The sequence below is a fragment of the Solanum lycopersicum genome, chromosome 2, assembly GCF_036512215.1.
Source record: "Solanum lycopersicum chromosome 2, SLM_r2.1".
NCBI lineage: Eukaryota > Viridiplantae > Streptophyta > Magnoliopsida > Solanales > Solanaceae > Solanum > Solanum lycopersicum.
Window position 1 is genome coordinate 70,878,343 of NC_090801.1, and position 21,535 is coordinate 70,899,877.

At 35.4% G+C, this 21,535-nt stretch overlaps 3 protein-coding genes across 9 annotated transcripts; all 3 read left to right on the plus strand.

The window, feature by feature from the left end:
• Positions 1 to 2,258: 2,258 nt before the first annotated feature.
• LOC101250175 (plant UBX domain-containing protein 1) lies at positions 2,259 to 8,516 on the plus strand. 3 transcript variants are annotated; one of them, XM_069294088.1, is made up of 8 exons: positions 2,298 to 2,408; positions 3,526 to 3,620; positions 4,239 to 4,335; positions 4,455 to 4,529; positions 4,854 to 4,921; positions 5,604 to 5,733; positions 5,845 to 5,949; positions 8,067 to 8,516. In XM_069294088.1, exons 2-8 carry the CDS (start codon positions 3,594 to 3,596, stop codon positions 8,267 to 8,269), a joined length of 705 nt encoding a protein of 234 aa, XP_069150189.1. In that variant the 5' UTR covers positions 2,298 to 2,408; positions 3,526 to 3,593; the 3' UTR covers positions 8,270 to 8,516. The 3 variants fall into 3 exon arrangements, with proteins under 3 accessions (XP_004231805.1, XP_004231806.1, XP_069150189.1); XM_004231757.5 differs by lacking the exon at positions 3,526 to 3,620 and having other exon boundaries at positions 2,259 to 2,408; XM_004231758.5 differs by lacking the exon at positions 3,526 to 3,620 and having other exon boundaries at positions 2,259 to 2,408; positions 8,085 to 8,516.
• A 723-nt stretch (positions 8,517 to 9,239) lies between these two features.
• On the plus strand, positions 9,240 to 15,589 carry LOC101249507 (glucose-6-phosphate 1-dehydrogenase, cytoplasmic isoform). 5 transcript variants are annotated; one of them, XM_004231754.4, is made up of 16 exons: positions 9,240 to 9,486; positions 9,983 to 10,184; positions 10,371 to 10,456; positions 10,807 to 10,861; positions 10,939 to 11,125; positions 11,364 to 11,521; positions 11,607 to 11,675; positions 12,345 to 12,403; positions 12,622 to 12,658; positions 13,215 to 13,286; positions 13,433 to 13,580; positions 13,735 to 13,830; positions 14,562 to 14,632; positions 14,922 to 15,037; positions 15,124 to 15,169; positions 15,256 to 15,589. In XM_004231754.4, the coding sequence occupies exons 2-16, from the start codon at positions 10,017 to 10,019 to the stop codon at positions 15,421 to 15,423; spliced, it is 1,536 nt and encodes a 511-aa protein (XP_004231802.1). In that variant the 5' UTR covers positions 9,240 to 9,486; positions 9,983 to 10,016; the 3' UTR covers positions 15,424 to 15,589. The 5 variants fall into 5 exon arrangements, with proteins under 5 accessions (XP_004231802.1, XP_010315937.1, XP_004231803.1 ...); XM_010317635.4 differs by having other exon boundaries at positions 9,382 to 9,585; XM_004231755.3 differs by lacking the exon at positions 9,240 to 9,486 and adding an exon at positions 9,537 to 9,754.
• Positions 15,590 to 16,216: 627 nt separating this feature from the next.
• LOC101249223 (F-box protein SKIP14) lies at positions 16,217 to 21,363 on the plus strand. Its single transcript, XM_004231753.5, has 2 exons — positions 16,217 to 18,566; positions 19,556 to 21,363. The coding sequence occupies exons 1-2, from the start codon at positions 17,667 to 17,669 to the stop codon at positions 20,123 to 20,125; spliced, it is 1,470 nt and encodes a 489-aa protein (XP_004231801.1). The 5' UTR covers positions 16,217 to 17,666; the 3' UTR covers positions 20,126 to 21,363.
• Positions 21,364 to 21,535: the final 172 nt, after the last annotated feature.

Here is a 21,535-nt window from a genome sequence, read left to right on the forward strand (position 1 = left end):
AAAAAATTTTCAAACACTGACAACAAAGCTTAATTTAGTTGTTCCTTCGCCCCTATTATAGTTTGAGTTAAATTTAGAGAAAAGACATAAAAACACCATTAAAGTTATCTTGTATATAGACACATTAACTTTTAAAGTGTCCTATCACCCCATATAACTATTTTATATCTTTGTAAATGGGTCCTTTTGACCCATTCCCTCGTGTAGGTTGTTATCACGCACATAAGGTGCGTCATGAAGTGTTTTCATTGTCATGAACCAGTTTAAACGTGTCATTTTTTTTTATTATTAATTATTTGATTAATTTTTGTCATCTTCTCCACATTTAATCCCAAAATAGTAGTTGGTAGCCCTAATTTTTCAATTTTTCCATAGAAAAATCAATGTTGATTTGACGACTTCATCATCTTACGTTGTCCTTAATCATTAAATAAAATAGTTGAATGACCATTTGAGTATTGGAATCACTCTATTTTGCAATTAGGATTGTCCCATTCCTTGGATGGAAGAAAAGGGAAACTTTCCATTGATTCTCCATTCCTGTTCAACAAATGTTAAACTCAATTACATTAATCACCATTAATCGAATACAAATTGAGTAATGAATCAATCAGCAAAAACATAGAGATTTTGTTAGTTTTCCAAAAATAATGAATGCAACAGCAGCAAAGGGATCGGCCTGAATCGTAGCAGCAAGTATTGGAGCAATTTGCCAGATGAAATTGCACTTTAAGATCGATTCATCACTACGCCAAATTCAATTTAATTGCTTCTATAAATACCTCAGCTCGGAGATTCTCGACATAGTCTTCTTCGGCGGTCGTCTCCAGCGAGAAGTTGAGGAAAACGGAAGCGACGTTGAGTAAAGTTATAGATCTGAACTGTTGGGGTCCAAGTACTGTTAGATTTTAGTGTTATTTACTTAAATTTGTTATATGATGATCTATTAGTGAAAATAGTAATGGAGATTCAATTTTGAAAAAAAAAATTACAAATTAAAAAAAAAAATCAGTAGCCAATAACAAACTAGTTGAATTCAGGATGAGACTCCAAGCATGCCATTGTTTCCGGTGACAAAACCACCTTCAATCGACACTTCCTCCTCCTCCTTTCCCCAAAAATGCTGATATCTTTCCGTTTAATTTATTCCTCCATCCACTCCGAACACTAACATGTCCGCCCCACCCCAAAAGAGAAGATGACTTTTCTTCAAAGAATAGGGTCGGGTTGGGTTAAATTTTGTCATAGAGAGTGAGCAACACGCACGATTACATAGACTAAGGAATGAGTCAAAACGACCCACTTACAAAGATATTAAATAGTTCTGTGGGGTGATAGGACACTTTGAAAGTTAAAGTGTCTTTATACAAATACTGGACAACTTTGATGGTGTCTTAATATCTTTTTTCTTAAATTTAATTACTACCATCTATGAGTGACATGGCAAAAATAATTATCAACAAATAGCAAGGAAACCTATATGATTTCTCTTTCAATCTTTTGCGATAGAGTAATGTAGAATATGAGTATGTATTAAAGACGAATTTAATTTATTTTAAAATTTTTAAGACGTTTTTTTTAACACTTAAAATCTTGTAATGTATAATAAATCTGTGGTACAATCTTTTCACATATTGAAAAGAACAAAAATAATATATTTATAAAAATTCTCTTTTTCATCGTCCTTATTATTTGTTATGACTATCTTTGTTTGTAATAGTGTTTTCAAGTTTCGAAGCTTATTATACTCAGGTGTTATGAAGGTAATATTTGATAATGTTAGTAATACTTATCATATTTAATTAATTTGTCAATTTGGAAATAATTAAATAATTAGATTTTTTTTCATTTTGATAAATAATATAATCAAATAGTTACTATGAACATTATATTTAATTTGAAAGAACTATGAATGATTGATTAACACGTATAATATTTGCCAATTCAATTAAACAAGCGAACAATTTATTAAGATAAAAAAATGAAAGGAAAATTAAATTTATGATTTACTCTCGAAAATAACGTAGTATCTATTAACTTGATAAGAAAGGTGCAAAACTTAATAAAGTATATAAATGTATATTACACTAAAATGACGTTTATTTCACCTAGTTTATGAAAAGTGTAACTTTCTATTATTAATGAATATATTGAGTTGAAAAATAAAGGTTGTTAATTGTTTTGTAAACTAAGCCAATCCGACAAGAATGAAATTGGGCCGGGCTTATACAATTAAAGCCCATTAGACCATATCCCATATTCGGATTTATTATTTAACCCCGCCCCACCCGGAATCCAGAAGAGAGAATTCTTCTTTGCTTGTGTGGGTAATGATAGTTGATTCTGCACCAGCTACAAAGCGCCAGAGATTCACCGCCGTTGATCCGATGGAGTTGGAATCAGCTAAGGTATTCATTTCAATCTCATCTTTCTTTTCTCCTTTCAAGATACCGGTTCGATTTAACTTCTTGTTTTACCCCTTTTTGTGTGACTATTCAGACCAGTTCGCATGTGTTTCTGTGGTTGATTCATGGTGGGAAAAGCCATCTTGTTTGCTATTTTCTTGGTTTTCTTTATTTAGAATCTTGTAGAAAGAAGTTTGTATAAAGACTACTTCCAGGAAAAATCTCAACACAAGAAAGGCGCTAGTTGTATGTGCCTTTTGTTTACCTACATTCCGTTGTTTTAAAGTTGCTGTTTGTTGTTAATCTTTATACCCATTCCATTTGCTTTGAGTTGCTGTTTCTTGTTGATCTTTAAACCCATTCCATTGTTTTAAGAGTTGCTGTTTCTGGTTAATCTTTAAACCCATTCATTGTTTTAGAGTTGCTGCTTCTTGTTAATCTTCAAGCCCGTTCCATTGTTTTAGGTTTGCTGTGTCTTGTTAATCTTTAAACCCATTGACACACGTTCTTAATTATCTGCTTCTTGTTAATACTTAAACCCATTTATACACAATCCATTGTTTAAGAGTTGCTGCATACCTGCTTCTTGTTAGTATTTAAACCTATTTACATACATTTCGTTGTTTTATGTTTCTGTACATGGGAAATGTTGTTAGAACATCACCTTTCTTCCCATTTTATATGATCACTGATTTATCTCTTTGTGCCCATATAACAAATAAAGTGTATGCCCAACTCTTCAGTTTCTCTAGTATTGTATTGAGCAAATCAAGCATACAAGTGTGAAATTCAGGCATGCAAGTATTGCACTTTTTTTTTGTTATATATTTGTAATACACCCCTTATTTTTTTCAAAAATTGAAGCACTTGTAGAGATGTGCATAGGCCATAAAACTTCCGAATTGAACTGTGTTAAAGAATGACGGTTAATGAGTTGGGTGGACTCCTTATAAGGCTGGACAATCCTCCTCCCTTTGAGTTAGCTTTTGGGGTGTGAGTTAGGCCTAAAACCTAATTTCACAAATTGTTAAGGTTTAGCTTGACACATTTGTAATAGCCTGATTTGTATCTAGTAAGGAAAAAAAACAGTTGGGTGAACCTAACATCCAAGTTTATGCAGGGTTCGGGGGCTAGGTCCGCTCTCCAAGTGGTACATACCATGGTTGAAACCCATGACATATAGATCAAATGGAGATAACTTTACTGCTGCTCCAGGTCTCCCCTTCACCTAACAGCAAACAAATTAAAATTTAAAATAAAATAAGAAACTGCTCCGGTGTCACTGGTTATGATGTTGTTGATGATTATGATGATGATGATGTTGTTGTTGCAAACTGCTCTGACAGAGGCGGAGCTAGAATTTTCAATAAAGGGGTTCATAATGTGTAGAAATAGATACCCGAAGGAGGTTCAACATATATATACATATAAATTTATTTTAACCATGTATAAATAATATAATTTCCACTGAACTTAATGCAATGTAGCTCCGCCCCTGGCCCTGAAGGGGAAGACCAAAGATCAGCACTTCCTTAAAATTATTGAACTTGCAGCAGCACTGTGGACGATGAGTTATAGTAAAATTTAACTTGCAGCTGTAAAAGTAAAGAATGATAAAAAAAATCCCATACAAAATCTGCCAAATTCGGTTCTACTATCTGTCAAGTAAAGTTACCTGTTCCCCTTTGTGTAAATACATCCAGCTTTACTTCAGCTAAACTCTCAAAAAGCTAAAATCATGGAAAGCTCCGTCTGTTACTCAATCATGGAATATATATATATACACACATACATACTGGACTGTAACTTTTCTGTTTTATTGGGTTAATTCAGGCGAAGCTTGCTGCTGCAAAAGAAACGTTTGGACGTGAAATCCGTGTATTTGAAACAGCAACAGCTTCTTCAGTGCCTCCTGATGTTTCCAGCAATGGTACTTCCTACTTGACATAGAAATTATCACTAATACAACTTCCCAAACACGATTCTATGGTCTGTTTTCATATATGCTCATTTTATTTTGCTGTGGCCTTTCTCAATCATCTTCTGCAGTGTCAGAGGAGCCCGAAGACTTCTATGAGTTCACACCAGAGGATTATTATCGACTTTTGGGAACTAAAAAAGAAGGTAAGATACACTTGTATAGACTTTCAGATGAAAAATGGCTTCAAGTATTTGCTAAAGTGAAATTTCTAGCTGACCTCTAACAGAAGAACAAAAAAACATGTCAATTAGTTGTCTGTCGATTTATTTGACAAATTACACTAGAACTCCAGACTCTATTATTTTTCTTTTATGCTTGCGCCTTGGGTATATTCACCGTGTCTTCCACATTTTTACCTTCTTCAATGGATCTTGTTTATTATTATAGATCTGTAGAAATGTATACAGGAATTTGGTTATTTTAATGATTCTGCTTATTCTAACTGGTGTTGGGAAAATTTTCAACAGAGAAGCACTTGAAGACGAAGAAAATTCGTGAGGCAGAAGAAGCTGCACGCAGAGCAAGGATAACTAAGGTTTTCAGTTGATCTTTCTCTCCAGATGATTCTTTCACTTGTATCAAGTTTGAATAATTTGGTGTTAGATTTGGTAAATTAAGTTTTCATCAGTATTGTCAAAGCCACACTTGACATCTGAAGGTTGTTGTTGCTGAACATCTGAGGCTGAAAGTGTCATCTTGGACAGTTTTAGTGCCTAAATAAGGCTCTAAGCGTGCTCCTCATTGTGGATCTATCTTGGAGAGGGCGATAAGAAATAAATGCAGCTGGCGAAATGCTACTTTAATGGTTTAGAAAATATTGTGAATAAATGGTCAGTGATTATGAAGAGGAAATTTTAAGCTTTGCTGAAGAAAACTAGCCAGAAAGATTAATTGGAACTTAAAAAAACAAGTTATGTCCGAATTATTTGTTGAAAAAATAAATTCTGAACTTAATTGACATGACTTTTTATCCATATATGTTAACTGAATTGCAGATTTTTCAAATTTCTTGGCCCATACAACTTCTTGTCTGTGTACTGAGTTTTCTTCATCATACATATATTATCTTATTTGTTTCTTCATCTGCACCTTACTTTGGGGTGTTGGCTTTTATCGCAGCTTTGCACTTAAAGTCCCAGGGGGACCTTGACACTTTTCGACGTCTTTTCATTTGACATTATTGGTTTTTATATCACGTGTTGGTCTGTGTTGTTCAGGCTGTAATCAGAGTACGCTTCCCGGATAATTATATATTGGAGGCCACATTTCATCCGTCAGAGACAATCAAGAGCTTACTTGACCTTCTTGTGAAAGTGATTGCTCACCCTGAACTGCCTTTCTATATCTGTAAGATTATTCTAAACATTTGCTACATTTTACTTTTTCCTATATTTTACTCTCAAGAGCAGTTTATAATAATGGTGTTGCTGAAGATTTAATGCTTGTCCGTTATTTCAGATACCACTCCTCCTAAGAAGCAAATAAAAGATTTTTCCAAGGATTTCTATTCCGCTGGATTTATTCCTGGTGCTGTTGTTTATTTCTCTTACGATCTACCCAAAGGTTAGTGCAAACTGTTAACAGTCTGAATTCTCCGCTCTTTTGTAACTTCAGTTTTTTGAAACCTCTGTTACATATTTGGGCATTGAACCTGCAATGACTTGCATACTTGATATACCTCAGTGGTGATTTAATGATGTTGAATGTTTTTGGTGATTCTTCTAAGAAAACCTTGCAACAGGGAGGTGTGAGGGGCTAAAGTACCTTTAGCTCAAGAGAATCTTTCTCCTTGACCTCAGTCCTTGCTTTTTAAGAGGGAAGGTTTATATATGTTAATCAATAGCCTGCTATGGCATATCTCTTCATATCTGGAATCCTGTGTAAGCCGTCAGTCGTAATATTGATACAAGCACCCTGTTTTCATCAATAATAGTTGTACTAATCCGGGAAAAAAGGTATCCATCATCCAACTTCCTAGATGCTCCATCATCCAACTTCCTAGATGCTCATGTACATGCCCTTTTCTCCTACTTATTTAAGTCGTTTCTTATCTTATGGATGATTGGTAAAACATCCATCTGGGTATATGTATTAACCTATGAATATATGTAAGACACAATTTTTTGCTTTGCCCGTGTGCCAGCAGGCACTCACTGTGCTGGATAGTGGTTGTCTATTTGGACATAGGAGGCTAGAGACCGATGTGTGCTCACATTCATTTGCGATCAAGTAAACAACAACCCTTTGAGAGAACAGCAGAAGAAGTTCCTCCTAACATATAATAATAATAAGAAATCTATAAACAAAAATAAAAAATGAAAATCTTTTTTTTTTCTGAAAATTCTTCGTTCCTTGGAAGAGGGGCCAAATCATGCGGGTAAGTGCCCAAGAAATTTCATACTAGCTACTTTCACCACTGTCACCCCTAAGTATTGCATTGTTTGTGAGAGTTCGGCCATTTGAAAAAAAGACATTGGATTATACAAAGTGCCCCTAATGCTATGATGTTGACACAATCTGGTTGGCGGCATTTCAAATTAAAAACATAAAAGATTATTTGGATCATTGTTCCAATGTATCTTAGCCTTTCTGCAAGTTCCAATTTAGAAGGCTGAAATTAACCTTTAGAAAACAAAACAATGGCCTTGTCATTGAGCTTGTCTTGGGTCTTTAGGCTTTTATTATGCTTTCTTATTTCGAAAACCTTTCGTATACAATAAGCACACAAGGTCGTCATGCTTGTTCGAGCTACACCAGCGTTAAGTGCAAGGGCTAGCTCTAAGGTGGCGACAGTTTTCTGAGAGGCTGAACTTGTTCTTTGAGCTCCCTTGTTTCTTTAGGCTTATAGCTTGCTTTCTTATTTCCAAAAACTTGCGTACATAAAAAGCACATCAGGTCGCTATGCTTGGTTAAGTTACTTAAACGTTAAGTGCAAGTGCTAACTTGACGGCAATGACAATTTGCCTAGAGGCTGAACTTGGTCTCTATCAAGAGGACAGTTCTTAGAAGCAAGCATTGGAGAGTGTACAGGAATGTGAGGTGTGGCTATACTATGACACCTTCAATTGGACTCTTTTTCCACATTATGGAGGAGATTCTCTTTTCACCAAAATTGAGATTATATTTGCTGGTTTTTAGTGTACAGGAATAATGAAGCAGGAGAAGTTTGTTGTTCAGTAATAATGGTAGGTTGGAATTGTTGCATGCAAATGGTTTTAGGTTGTATGACCGTCAAGGTTATCTTCTCTCTTTCTTCTCCTTTCTCTCGGGTTGTGGGAGGAGGATTTGCTATATGTTGCATGCCTGGGATTTGTGCACTTGGGAACTCCTAGAAGAGACAGTGGTTTTAAATAAACATTTAGTTCTTCATATGTTCCTTTCTTATGATTCATAGACTTGGCTACAACATATGTTCAGGTATAATTTTCCATGTGGATACAGTCATTTCTTTTTTTTGTGAATATGTAATTTTGAAGGATATGCACAAAGTACCCATACCGACATTATCCCATTAAATATTTACTACTGAATGTTCTGATCTTTCCTTTTTGTTGTTGTGTATATATGCCCCAGGTTAAATGAATCTTCTGCTGACTTTATTCTAATTTCGTTTTTGGAGTTGTATTCCACTCACGGCTCTTAATCATGTTATTAGTGAAATTGATCTCACCTATTTCCAGGTGATGATGGTGCTGCAGCATCAGGATCCTATCTTCAAGAAGAGGTCATGTCTTTGCAAGGATTGGATTCTATGATAGAGAAGATGGAGCCTGGTGAACCTAGCAGAGATGAATCTCCAACTACCAACCCCCCTCCTTCAGTACCAGATCAAAAGCCTGCTGCTGATAAGAAGAAAATTAAGCCAAAGTGGTTGAAACTGTGATATGGTCGATGATGTCAGGGTTATACTATACTCTAATCCAGTGTTATATGTAATCCATAGCTTGTTCTGTATGTAATCAGTTGTCACTTTGCTTCAGATGGATAGTCAGTCAGTTGCTGGAGTTGTATGGCAAAAGCTTTGTTTGTTCTGTATGTAACCAGTTGTCACTTAGCTCAGTTGGTGGAGTATGCCAAAAGAGGAGGTTTGAACTTTGAAATATTCAAATATAGGTTGAAAGTCAACTTTAGATGCTTGATTTGTCCATAACCAAATATAAGGTATTACAATGTTTTACAATAACTAATTGATTGAGCTTCTGAATTAGAGAAACTAATCAGCTGTTTGGTTCGAAGTGTAGTACCAACTTTGTTGATTAGAAGGAAAGGCTGGTTGGTCTCCCACGATTTCTCCGTAATCTAAATTAGTGTATGAAAATAATTCCTCCGTCAAAAATAAGCATGCTCTATATTAGATATGCTTGGTTCGATATTTTATAATTAGTTGATAAAATGTCTTATAATCTCCCCAATTATTTTATTGTAGGGCCAGAATGAGGACTACATATATATATTCACAAATCGATGATACCAATTATTGGACTTCTCCATGTCAAATGTTAGTCTTATTTTACTTCTTGTTTAAAGAAAAATATTTTTTTACAATTATTTTTAATTTTTTATTTGACATATTTAAAATCATAAAACTAATTATTTTTTTTCAATTATCTATCAAGTCAAAATAGAAGAAACAGTATAAGTAATTTTTTTTATAAAGTAGCAAGTATAGAAAAAATATATATTTTAAATATCTATCGAAAATAATCTCTATATCTTTGAGATAAAAATGTATTTTTTTTTTTTTATGTTGTACACCGAAATCCCATTTATTGTATTTTCAAACAAAATGATGGTGCTAAATTTAAATACTATTTTTTTGTATTTAATTATGTAATGGAATAAAGTCATAAGGTGGTCAAGAGTGGTGTTCTACTAAAATATGCTGATCTTGGAAACATGGAATGGTCTACCCACTATGAGTGATTACAATAATTAATTTTGTTTACTGTTGTTGTTGTTGTATTTAAATGTGAAATGGAGAATCGCATTAAAATTACTGTTGTATTTAAATGTGAAATGGAGAATGGCATTAAAAAAGTGGTTGATCGGAAACTAAAAAGACGTCAGAGACTACGGCGGCGTATATAAGTCAAAGTGGTGGTAGGTGAACGGTATCTGTATAAATAAATAAAAAAATAATAAAAATCTTTATTAAAATCATCAAAAACATCGTATTACTTACTGCCCCCCTTTTTTCAGGTTTGATCCAACCCCTTTCCTGTTTACTGCTTACTCTCCTTTTCAATACCTAAAAGTTGGTTTCTTGTCACCTTTATTCGATCTTGGTAGTTTATTGGTTGCGGAACTTTTGCTTTCTTTAACTTGCTAATTTGCTGGATCTTTCTTATATTATCCTCTGCTAATTCAGGTTTAATTATGCTTTACGTTGTCATCAACTGCTTCTTCAAACCATATTCTTTTGTTTTTCTTGGATCATCCGCTTTCTTCTCTTGCTAGAGTAAAGTTAGTAAAGTTGATTACTTTATGCAGCCTGCTTAAATCTTATTAGCTACCCAATTTTCAGAATCTTGAGTGACGACTACTGTTGTTTTGATCACAACTCACAGTATTTGATTGACTGATTATTGATTTATAGATCACAACTCACAAGGCTGAAGTTGGTTGTGAAGATGGCGGCATCATGGTGTATTGAGAAAAGGGGTTCTATTAGGAATGACTCTTTTAGAGACAATGATAATATACCTGAAACTGGGTGTCTTTCTATTATTGTTCTTGGTGCTTCTGGTGATCTTGCCAAAAAGAAAACTTTTCCTGCACTCTTCAACCTCTATCGGCAGGTACAATTCAAATCAGATTTCTGCACTCTTGGTGTTTGTTTTTTGTGGTAATCTGATTTTTATGATAAATCAATGTCAATAGTGGAGTCATAAAGAAAATCTGACTAATCATACCTAGTTATACCACTAGTTAAAAAGTTTATACGAGCAGTATGCTAACTCTGGCATTGCGCTGTGAATTCTCAGGGATTTCTGCAATCCAATGAAGTTCACATTTTTGGCTACGCAAGGACAAAAATTTCTGATGATGACTTGAGAAGCCGTATTCGTGGGTTAGTATGATATCTGTTGCATTTGCATGCCTCAAATTCATGATGAAATGCTTTGTTGTTCGCCTTGTCTCTATTTATGTCAATTTTCTTCAGATACTTTTTGTCTTGCTCTTCCTCAAACGTGATAGTGAGGATGTACCACTGCTTTGAATTATTTTTTCCAAAAAAAGAACTCGTATCCCTCCCCTCCCCCCCCCCCCCCAAAAAAAAAAAAAGAAATCTTTTCATTGTAGTTCCACCTGCTTGCTGATTAGAATGCTCATCCTTCGTATTTTTCGCTCTACTTCCATTCATGTCTCTTGCAAAACTGGGGAGAATGCTTGGGGTTCAACAAGCTTCTTTGATTGCAGGTATCTTTCTCGGGGGAAAGAAAATGAAGGAGAAGTATTAGAGTTTCTGCAACTGGTGAGTGAAAAGCTTTTTCATGTTCTTTTCACCATTTAACTGATGTTTAATTAGCTTACTTGTCATTGCTCTTTCAGATTAAATACGTCAGTGGCTCTTATGATTCTGGTGAGGGCTTTACGTTACTGGACAAGGCAATATCTGAGCACGAATTCTCAAAAAATAGCACAGAAGGATCATCCAGAAGACTTTTCTACTTTGCTCTTCCTCCGTCAGTATATCCCTCTGTTTGCAGAATGATAAAAAGTTATTGTATGAACAAATGTATGTATTTCTTCTAATAATGAGTTCAACTTTACTGATTACTATGCAATCCTCATTCTTTTGGTCTTTTATCAGTTGATTTCAAAGAATTACCAGCATACTGTATAACTTACGTAAAATATCCTCAAGTCACTGTACTTGGTCAGATTGTGTGCCAATAAGTAGCTGTTTTCATTTTTGGTTGCAATATTTTGGATATTCAACAGAAATTGTTAAAGATTTTCTTGCACTATTCCAGCTGATCTTGGTGGTTGGACACGAATCGTTGTTGAGAAGCCCTTCGGCAAGGATTTAGCTTCATCTGAACAACTAAGTTCCCAGATCGGAGAACTATTTGACGAACCCCAAATTTATCGCATTGACCATTATTTGGGGAAGGAGTTGGTTCAGAATTTGGTACTTCCCAAAACACACTATTTTGTTTAGTATGAGTTCACCTGGGTACGTGCATTTATCTCATATTGTATGAAATCTACTGCAGTTGGTGCTGCGTTTTGCAAATCGCTTCTTTTTGCCGCTCTGGAATCGTGACAACATTGATAATATACAGGTATATTTTCCCTCTAAGATACATGGTGCAATACTAATTTCTTGTAATGTAACCTATAAATAAAAATACGGCAGTACAACGATCTTCCAGCTTTAAGATTGTAGCAATCAATAGTTGAACATGTACTCTTACTGCTCTTCTCATCAGTATCATATTTACAAATTGTAACTAGTTAGATATTCATATCACACATCACACTGATATTGAGAAGACGAAAGGTACATCTGCTTACAGGGTAGGAGAGGAGGCTTTCCTCTATCTTCTAAGCATATAACGAGATGTATCTGCGAAAGTTGTCTGGTTTGCTTAGCTTGTCACTCAAGGTTAAAGTTCTTGAACTATTCTGAACTACCTCCTATTACATGCCTCTCACAAATCCTAATGAGGGAATAGTCTGTTGTGTAGAGTGAACACCTTACCTGGTGGTTAAGTGTCTTGTTTCTATCTGATCTATGGAGAAGAAGAACATGATGATCCAGTATGATGGCTGAGATCATGAAGCAAAATCTCAGTAGTCAATATTAGATCAGTATTTAGATATTGATATCAGCTAACTTACCACATTAGCTTCCTGTTGTCCTTTCTGATTTTTGTTCCATGTTTTCTTAGAGTGTTTTAGTTGTAATGCTCTTCACTTCCAAATGGTCACTTTGATTCTCCACTTTGCAGATTGTCTTTAGAGAGGACTTCGGAACTGAAGGCCGCGGTGGATATTTTGATGAATATGGGTATGCACATGGTCTATGTCTCCTAGATGAGAACTTCCCATTTTTTTCTCTGTGCACCTTTTCTTATTGTTGGCTTCTGTTCCCTTTACTTGAAGGATCAGATGAAGTCTTAGCAGATGTTCTTTAAGAAGCCTATAAATTTCCTTCTCTGTACTTCACTAAGCTGCGTTTTGGATTTTTTTTTTGTAATAATTAACTATCCTTCATCCATTTTGCAGGATTATACGCGACATTATTCAGAACCATCTATTGCAGGTGACCCATAATTCTTCTGTCTTTAAGGCTAACAAGTGCCATCCACTTTTTATTATATTTTTATTTTGTAATCCTATAATATTGGCCTGAGATGAGTTTACATGGAATTACAAGATCGGTGAGAGTTCATATAGCTGAGTCCAAACTTGTTTGGGATTGGGGCGTAGTAGTCGTTTTTGAATCATCATATCAATACCTTTGTTAGTTAGAAACTCAAAATATGGGATTTACAATACTTCACAGGTTCTCTCCTGGAAGTACATTACAAGAAGCCAGTTCATGATTATGTCTCAGGATTGTGGTTAAACCAATGCCGGCCCATTCGTTAAGATCTGAAAAATGCATCAACATATTCAATTTTTGATAGATGCAGCTATTTCCTTGCGTAGGCTCATCCTTGTATTAATTCAAAACATCGGGGGTCGGGTGGAATACATTCCTCACCCATTCTTTTTTGCTATTTTGATTTCTCTATATCTTTAATCATTGAACAGTTGAACTCTGCACTATGCTTGGGTATGTTAATTCTTACCATTAGTAACCTTCTCAACTGCAGGTCCTTTGCCTTGTTGCCATGGAGAAGCCTGTTTCTCAGAAGCCCGAACACATTCGGGATGAGAAAGTTAAGGTATGTATCAGGTTAACACTGCGACAAACTCAATGTGGTTGCTTGCTTGTTTGTAGGATAATAAGATAATGATAATGACTTGAAGAACCAATACTCCATTTTCACAGAATTGTGTGTTTCACTTATTTGTTTTCTTATCCACGCAGGTTCTTCAATCAATGCTTCCAATTAAAGATGAAGAGGTTGTTCTTGGACAATATGAAGGCTATAAGGATGACCCAACAGTTCCTAACAACTCAAATACTCCTACTTTTGCAACTATGGTTTTACGCATACACAATGAAAGATGGGAAGGTTAGATAAGAATTTCACAAGTTTAAAACTTGTATTTTAATGTTTGATCTCAGCTGTAGACTGCTTTTTATCTGTTGTTTCAGAGATGTACTTTGACGACTACTTTTTGTCTGTATCTTGGGTATCTTATGTATATGTGGCTTACCTGCTGCAGGTGTCCCCTTTATAATGAAGGCTGGAAAAGCACTAAATTCAAGAAAGGCAGAAATACGAGTGCAGTTTAAGGATGTTCCTGGTGATATATTTAGATGTATGTGTCAGGATCTTTCTAAGGATACTATTTTTTTATCTTACTAACATTTTTGTAGATGTTTGATTGTTAGCTCGTGTTACATAGACTATCAAATTTCATCACCTATACTAGCAAACTGCATCACCACTAATTAATTAATTTACTTAAGCCAGAAACAGATTACTTCTGGTTGATACGTGAATGGTATCTCAAGAAGTGATGCAAACTAGGGTTACTGTTCCTTTTTCATGTAGAAATCACCTTCTCTTTGTTTTATTTGTGAAGCATTTGATTTGATTGTGAGAAGTAAGTTGAGACTTAAGAGATGAATTCTCTTCTGTTGATGATATATATCATGCATGTCAGAGAGCTTTTCTACTTGAATAGTTAGCTCCTTCCAGTATTTCTATAGAGAAAGTTTATCTTAAAAAGTGTTTCTACGAAGGTCTGGAGCTTTAAGTTAGTCGTCAAGGAGGCTGCAAAGGATATAGTATCGCAAGCTTGGGATAGAGCTTTGATGTTCATGGGTTAAATTATAGTTGCTGCTTTTAGTTCTCCCAATTGAGGTTCAGCATTGCTAGGCCATTTAATACCATGGTTTCATCTTGGTTTTCCATAAACTCTATGCATTATATGAAACTTCACCTACATGGTCATCTACTTGTTCCCTTTGTGACTTCATTGCTGTGTATCAGATTTTCAGTCAAAGTTCAATGATGGAAAAATACCTTTTGTGACATATTAAACAGGTCAAAAGCAGGGGAGAAATGAGTTTGTGATACGTCTCCAACCTTCAGAAGCCATGTACATGAAGCTTACGGTAAGAATAATTCTGTGCTACTTGTTCTGTTCAAGCTATCAGTTTGGTTGTTCATCAAATAGTTTCTGAGCTGGCCTGGCCAGAAAGTGTCCAAATTACGATGTAAGAGATATTGAGACAGAGAGAAGAAGCCGCTATTTTGTTCATTATCTGAGTTTTAAGGGAATGTGGAGGTTCACCTTTATTTATCTGTTCATTTATTTCAAGGGAAGAGAGAAGAAGAAAAGGAATAGTTCTTTTGCAGTTTGCTTGTGCTCTTAGTGACATATCTTTTGTTTCTCTCATGCAGGTCAAGAAACCTGGGCTTGAAATGTCAACTGTTCAAAGTGAATTAGACCTGTCGTATGGGCAGCGTTACCAAGGAGTTGTCATTCCAGAGGCTTATGAACGTCTGATTCTCGACACGTATGCTTCTCAGCCTTTGTGCATGTCCTTAGTTTTAACATGTTTGCATACTGGCAGATAACATAGTGTGCTAACTCATTTCACAGAATAAGAGGAGATCAGCAGCATTTTGTGCGTAGGGATGAGCTCAAGGTACGTAGTGCATTTTGTTTTTGGTATATATATTGTACCCGTTGCATAAACACGATTGATGATAACTCTTATTCTGTTAAATATAGGCGGCTTGGGAGATTTTTACCCCTCTTTTGCATAGAATTGACAATGGAGAGGTGAAGCCAATTCCATACAAGCCAGGCAGCAGAGGCCCTGCTGAAGCAGATGAGTTGTTGCAACATGCCGGTTACGTTCAAACTCATGGCTATATATGGATCCCTCCCACACTATAAGTTTGGAAAAGTATTGCAGATGAGTGCTACCTCGTCACTTTTGCCATGTAGTATCCTGCTTATGTGCAAACTTATTGAGAAGTAACAAACAGTCCGTGTACCACAAATATATTTGCATGTAATAATCTCATCTTTTTTAAGCTAATAAATGAGAGAGTATCTGAAATATTCCTTGGGTTTTTCCTAATAAGTAACATAAAGACCAAACACACACACACAAGCGATATTTAACTGAAGTTGTAAAATGAGGACTCATAGATCTAACTAGTTTGGTAAAGAGACATAGTCGTTTTGATAAAGTCGATAACAGTAATTATTTTGAATCCTACATAATGGATGTAAATGATTCATATAATTGTAGTTAATGAGTGTGTAAACATTCCATAATAAGCAACATTCTTTCAACTCTTCAATGAGAGTGACAATTAGGCTAAATGGTGAAAGAGGCGTGAGGAATCCATTCTTGTTTTTAAGACCATTTATTAGTTTGCTTTCTTTTCATGTTTGACTGTTATTCCATCCCCTTTTGTGAACTACTCCATTAAGAAAGCAAGTGTTGTGAGTGGTAGAATTGTCCACCTTGGAAGCCAAGTTTTTACCCCACATGTCACAAGTGTAGACAATGAATATTCCTTTTTTTAAAAATCTTTTATCTTTTATCATAGATTCCCTAGGCATCGAAATCTAAAAAGAAATTAAAAGTATTCCTCATGGTATTTCTTGATTTGTTATTAAGAGACAGTGACTCATAAATATTGAGTGCATAACTTGAACATGTTTGGTCTAATTCTCTTGTATTTTATTATTTTGTAGTATGTCAATTGTCAAAAAAAATTGCTCAGTATTATATTCATTTGGTAAGTGAATTACATGGAGATGTGATAATGACGAGTATATGATTACCAACTAAATTGTTAATGCTAATGTCTTTGAGAAAAATTATCTTATTGGTCCCCTACAAGCTACAACATTTTTATGATATATATAGGCAATAGATGTCGATTTTGAGGTACTAATAACATACACCTTTGCAAATAATTTGAAATAGATAAGAAAATGACTACATAAAAATATTATTTAGAGAAAAAAGTGAATGAGACATGGTTGGATCTTTCCTTGGTGTGTAAAAGAACTTCTTCGCTAAGAAAATTATCCTTATTTTACAACCCTTTTGAAGTTTAATGCATTCCAAAAATAAATAACTTTGCAGTTATCGTTTTCAAATTCTTCCGAAAACTTACTTTCTTTTCAATATTTTATTTTTATGGCCAATTTTAATATGTATTTTAGTCCTACAGGACTGAGGGGCAAATATATATCCACAAAGAAAAATTAAAAGGTGCTAAATAGATTCGTTGGTATTTGTTCTTTGAAAAGGTGCTAAAACAAGTCTATTAGATTTTTGACATATTAATACTAATAGATATTCTTAAATAATATATAACATTTATGTTTCAAATTTGAGGTTATTAATTATTTTTTCCTTTTTCTAAACAAATCCATTTTTTAGTAATAATTTTAAAATAATAATCAAAATTTTACACGATAAAGTAAAATAAAAAATAAATAAATGCAGGCCCAAATAGGCCCAATTTGTAACCTAATTTATAGGGAGGTAATTGAAGTAGCGCAAAAGAACAAGTCTCTCGCGCCACATCAATCTCTACCAATCGACACCTATAGTTCAGAGAGACACATATACAAATTCTCTCTCTCACCAAAATTAGGGTGCGAGCGATTCTCGAGTATGTAGATACAGGAATACCTTATACATCATCCATCCATCGCATTGTATTCTGTTGGTTTTTATTGTACATATCTGCAAAACACCTCGCAATTTCCATTTTCTTTCTTAGATTCCCTTTATCATCACCGCTCTCTTCTGTTATTCTTATTCTTATTGAATCTCTCCCTATCCCTCTCGCGCACCCACTCATTAGATTTGTGCGTAAATATGTTCCCTTTGTAGCTGGGATTTGTTCTTTCTATTGATTACCGGAATGTGGGGGTTCGATTTTGGTGAATTTTGATTGATCCATTGGAACAATTTGGGGAATTTTGCTTAACCCGTTTAGGCGCTTCACAGGAAACTCTGTGAAATCTTTGGGTGCTTTTGTTTTAGTCTGCATTCGAGAATTGAGGGTTTTCTTGTTCAATACGTTCTGCGCCTAGGGCACGCCCCCTTTTTTTTCCTTTCTTTTTCCTTGGGTATTGGGTTGATTTTTTTTTTTGAGTAGACGGATATGTCCTTGAATCGAGAAGAACGAATTTTAGCTGGGACCAAGTTAGATAATAGTTATTTTGACAAGGAATACCCAAATGAGAAGCTTGATCGATTTGGTGATTTCTGGGGTTTGAAGCGTGAAATTGACAAAGTTCATGATCACAAATCTGAAAAAATTGAGATGGTTTCAGATGATATTAGTGATTTTTGGGATTTGAATTGTGAAAAGGGTAGCTTTCCAGACCACAAAGATGAAAACTCAAAGATGGGTTCTGATGATATTGTTGATCTGTTGCCACAGGATCCTTTTGATATGGATATAAGTACCAAAATCACTGGTTGGTTAGAGGGTATTAACAAAGATTTTGGGTTAAAGGATCTTGGTTTCTGTACAGATGAGATTGAGGTTGATGTTCAATTGTATGCGGAATTTAATATTGTTGTAAAAGGGGCTATTAGAGTTCACCATGATGTAGGGGAAAACTCCTATGTGTCTGAGATTGATCTAGGAGAGGGATTGCCGATGGATGTTGAGATTGAGGATATTATGAATTCCTGTTATTGGGCTTTTAGAGATGCAGCTCAGGAAGATCAGTCGGGTATGAATGATCATTGTGATGCAGATGGAGGGTCTCCTTCTGATGCGCTGTATTTGTCCCTTAATTATCTTGGATTGAGGGACCTTCTCTCTGTTGAGGGTGTTTGCAAAGCTTTAAGAGATGTGGTGCGTAGCGATCCACTTCTGTGGAGAGATATTCAAGTTGATTATCCGTTGAGTAATAAGATCACAGATGATGTTCTTATAAAGTTGACGGACAGGGCTCAAGGTCATCTTGATTCTGTGTGTCTTATGCACTGCCCAAGGATCACTGATAGTAGTTTGAATTGTGTGCTTGAAAGGAATTCTAGCCTGAAAAAGGTCAGCTATTCTCTTTTGCTGCTTACCTAACTATGTTTGTTACTTTAGCTCATTCTAGTTTCGCATAAGATGTAATCATATGTTAGACTTACCATGATTCGTTTTGTCTGATAATGAATGTAAGGCTTGCATAGCTTACATGTTTGGTATTCTTATTATTGCGCTATTATTCATTGTACTCTCATATACTTGTTGTAATCTCACCTTATTTGCCTCACATGCTTTTTGTACACTCACCTTATTGCCTCATTAGCAACTATTGAATGTTTCAGTTTTCTTCAAAAAATGTTATTGATTGAATTTGGCTAAAATGCGACATTATTTCACTTGTTATTGTATCGAACCCTATCTGAAAATGTGGATATCAGGATCCTTCACTGTTGAGTTCCATTGTTTTTCTTCCTTTTTGAGTGTTCATGCTATACTACATTATGGCATCTCTCATATCTTAATACTGCCTCTATAATGCACTTATGTAGTTCATATTTTTTGAGAAGATTTTATAATTCTTTATTTAAATATGTATTGCTGAAATTATCAAGTGAATAAAGTTGAAGGTATTTTTACCAGAATTTAAAGCTCTGGAGATTCTGTCTAGGAAAACAAAAAAATTGCTGTAGTGAAGAGACCTAGTTTAGCCTTATATTACTGAATTGAGGCAATTCTTTGACTTTTAGATTAGACGAATAGACCTATTCTTGGAGGTTGGGTTATATTCATAAATTTTATTGATATAGATCATGCGCAGAAATTTAATGGGTTGTGACAGAAATTGAGAGACATCATGTATAACTATCATTTCTCTAGTTTAGCAACCAAAATATGCTCAGCTATGGCCCTTGGTTCTGCCTTTTCAGGAAGTTCATCTTAGTCTCTGAATGTCTAGTATATTCTTCATTTCCTAGTTTTTTTTAAAAAACAATGTTTCATTTTTTATTCTTATTATATTATATTTTCTGGATGTCATGTATTTACTTTTATCAATGCAGCTTAGTGTCCCGGGATGTGTGAGACTCACAGCTGATGGTATTCTCCGGAACTTAAAGGTCTTACGGTCTGCAGGTAAACCCAGACTTAAGTACCTTGGGGTCAATGGATTATTTGGTATGACACACCACCACTTTGAAGAGTTCAAGGTCTTGTTAGGTGTTGATAGCAGCAAGCTGCCATCTACTCGTAAACCACGGTTTCTCCAAGGTGGACAGTTATCTGTGTCTTCTGATGATGATTATGCTATTGATATTGAAATATGCCCGATATGCCAGCAGCTTAGAGTAGTCTATGATTGCCCCTCAGAAAGTTGCGAAAAGAAGAAATCTACTGCTCAGTCGTGCAGAGCTTGTACTATCTGCATTAAACGTTGTATCAACTGTGGGCGGTGCTTAAATAATTGTGAATATGAGGAATTATTCAGTTTCGACAATCTGTGTTTAGATTGCTGTAGGGATTGCTATAAGGAATTTTTGGATCACCAAGAGAGGCAAGAGAGGATTACTGTTCCACTGGAAAATCCTGTTCCTCATAAGCAGACAAGCTGCCATTTCTTCTTTTGTGGCTAGAACATGCAGCAGGCAATGCTTCTTTTGCCTATAAGCATCAAATCAAAAGGAGTTCTTGAGTATTTTATAATTACAGGTTGTGGTGCCATTGGAATATGATGATTGTGGAATTGGAAGGAAAAAGATGACAGATGTGAAAGTTATCTCCTACCAGACAGGCTTTTGTCAGTAGTGATATCGTGAAGTGAAGGAAGTGCGGGCAGGATGGGGCTTGCAGAGGGTTCAGACTCCTTACACAACTCGCACTATAGGGACGCTGAATGTTGAGATAGAGAGAGCGGTGGTATTGTATGTGTTTGAATACAACTACTCACTAGGCGATTGAGAGGAGGAAGTTCAATGAATGGTGAATAGCTACATATATGGCTGAAATATAGCCGGATTGTGCTATATGATTTCACCAATTGTGTTTGTATTTGGAGTAGGCCATCAATCACCAACTAGATATGCAGATCCAGAAAATAAACACCAACTTCTTGGTGAAGTGAAGGAAGAAATTTGGCATCAACGTTTAGGTGAAAGGGAAACACACCTGCCATTGATGCGTTAGCAATTAAGAACAAGGGAAAAAAATGTTGAAGTGGTATGCATTTGCTTCCAGTTCAGTGTATTCTATATCGTTATTGTAGAACTTGAATTATCTGCTGTTACTAGGGAAGTTTTCATCTTCAGAGCACCCGTAATACACTCAACTTGCCTTCAAGAGAAGGGTGAGGAGGAGAGTACTGTGGATCTTTCCTAAAGATCATATTGATGTTTCTCATGCTTGAAATCAGACCACAAGTGCCAATACCGAAACTTGGCGTTGTTCTCGCATACCCAGTATCTTCGACATAACCTGCAAGTACACCTTCACTCCATGCTTCTTGCAGCAGGTTTAAGTGTTCGGAAGTTCTTCAATGGCTTTTCTCATCGGCGGTTTGATATTGTTCCTAGAGCCTGGAGCAGAGCAGTGTGAGAAAGAAGCCTTTAGCATTGTTGCTGGTTGTGTTCCTCTTAAGAGGTCATGTGTATCCGTAAACATAGTTTATATAGTTCTTGGTTATTCCTTAAGAATATTACAAAAAAACTTGTTTCTTATAACAAAAAAAAGTCTGCTGTAGCTGATGTGCATGTATTTTCAAAGGTCTAGTGCATATGCTTCTGTAATCAGCTCACAGCTTATGGAACCGTTGGTGGCCTGACGTTTTGACTTGGTGGTTACTGAATACTAATGCTGTATTGCTATTCCAAGTCCAGTGATTTCTCTTGCTTGCATTTTTAGTTTTAAGTATAAAATCTCCGACAGACTATATGAGATCAATAATGCTATTAATTATCCTATTACCTGCTCCAAAAACAGAAGAAGAAAGATCAAAGTTTTACTTGATATTCTTTCCAACTATCTCTACTGGACACTTGTGTTATTTT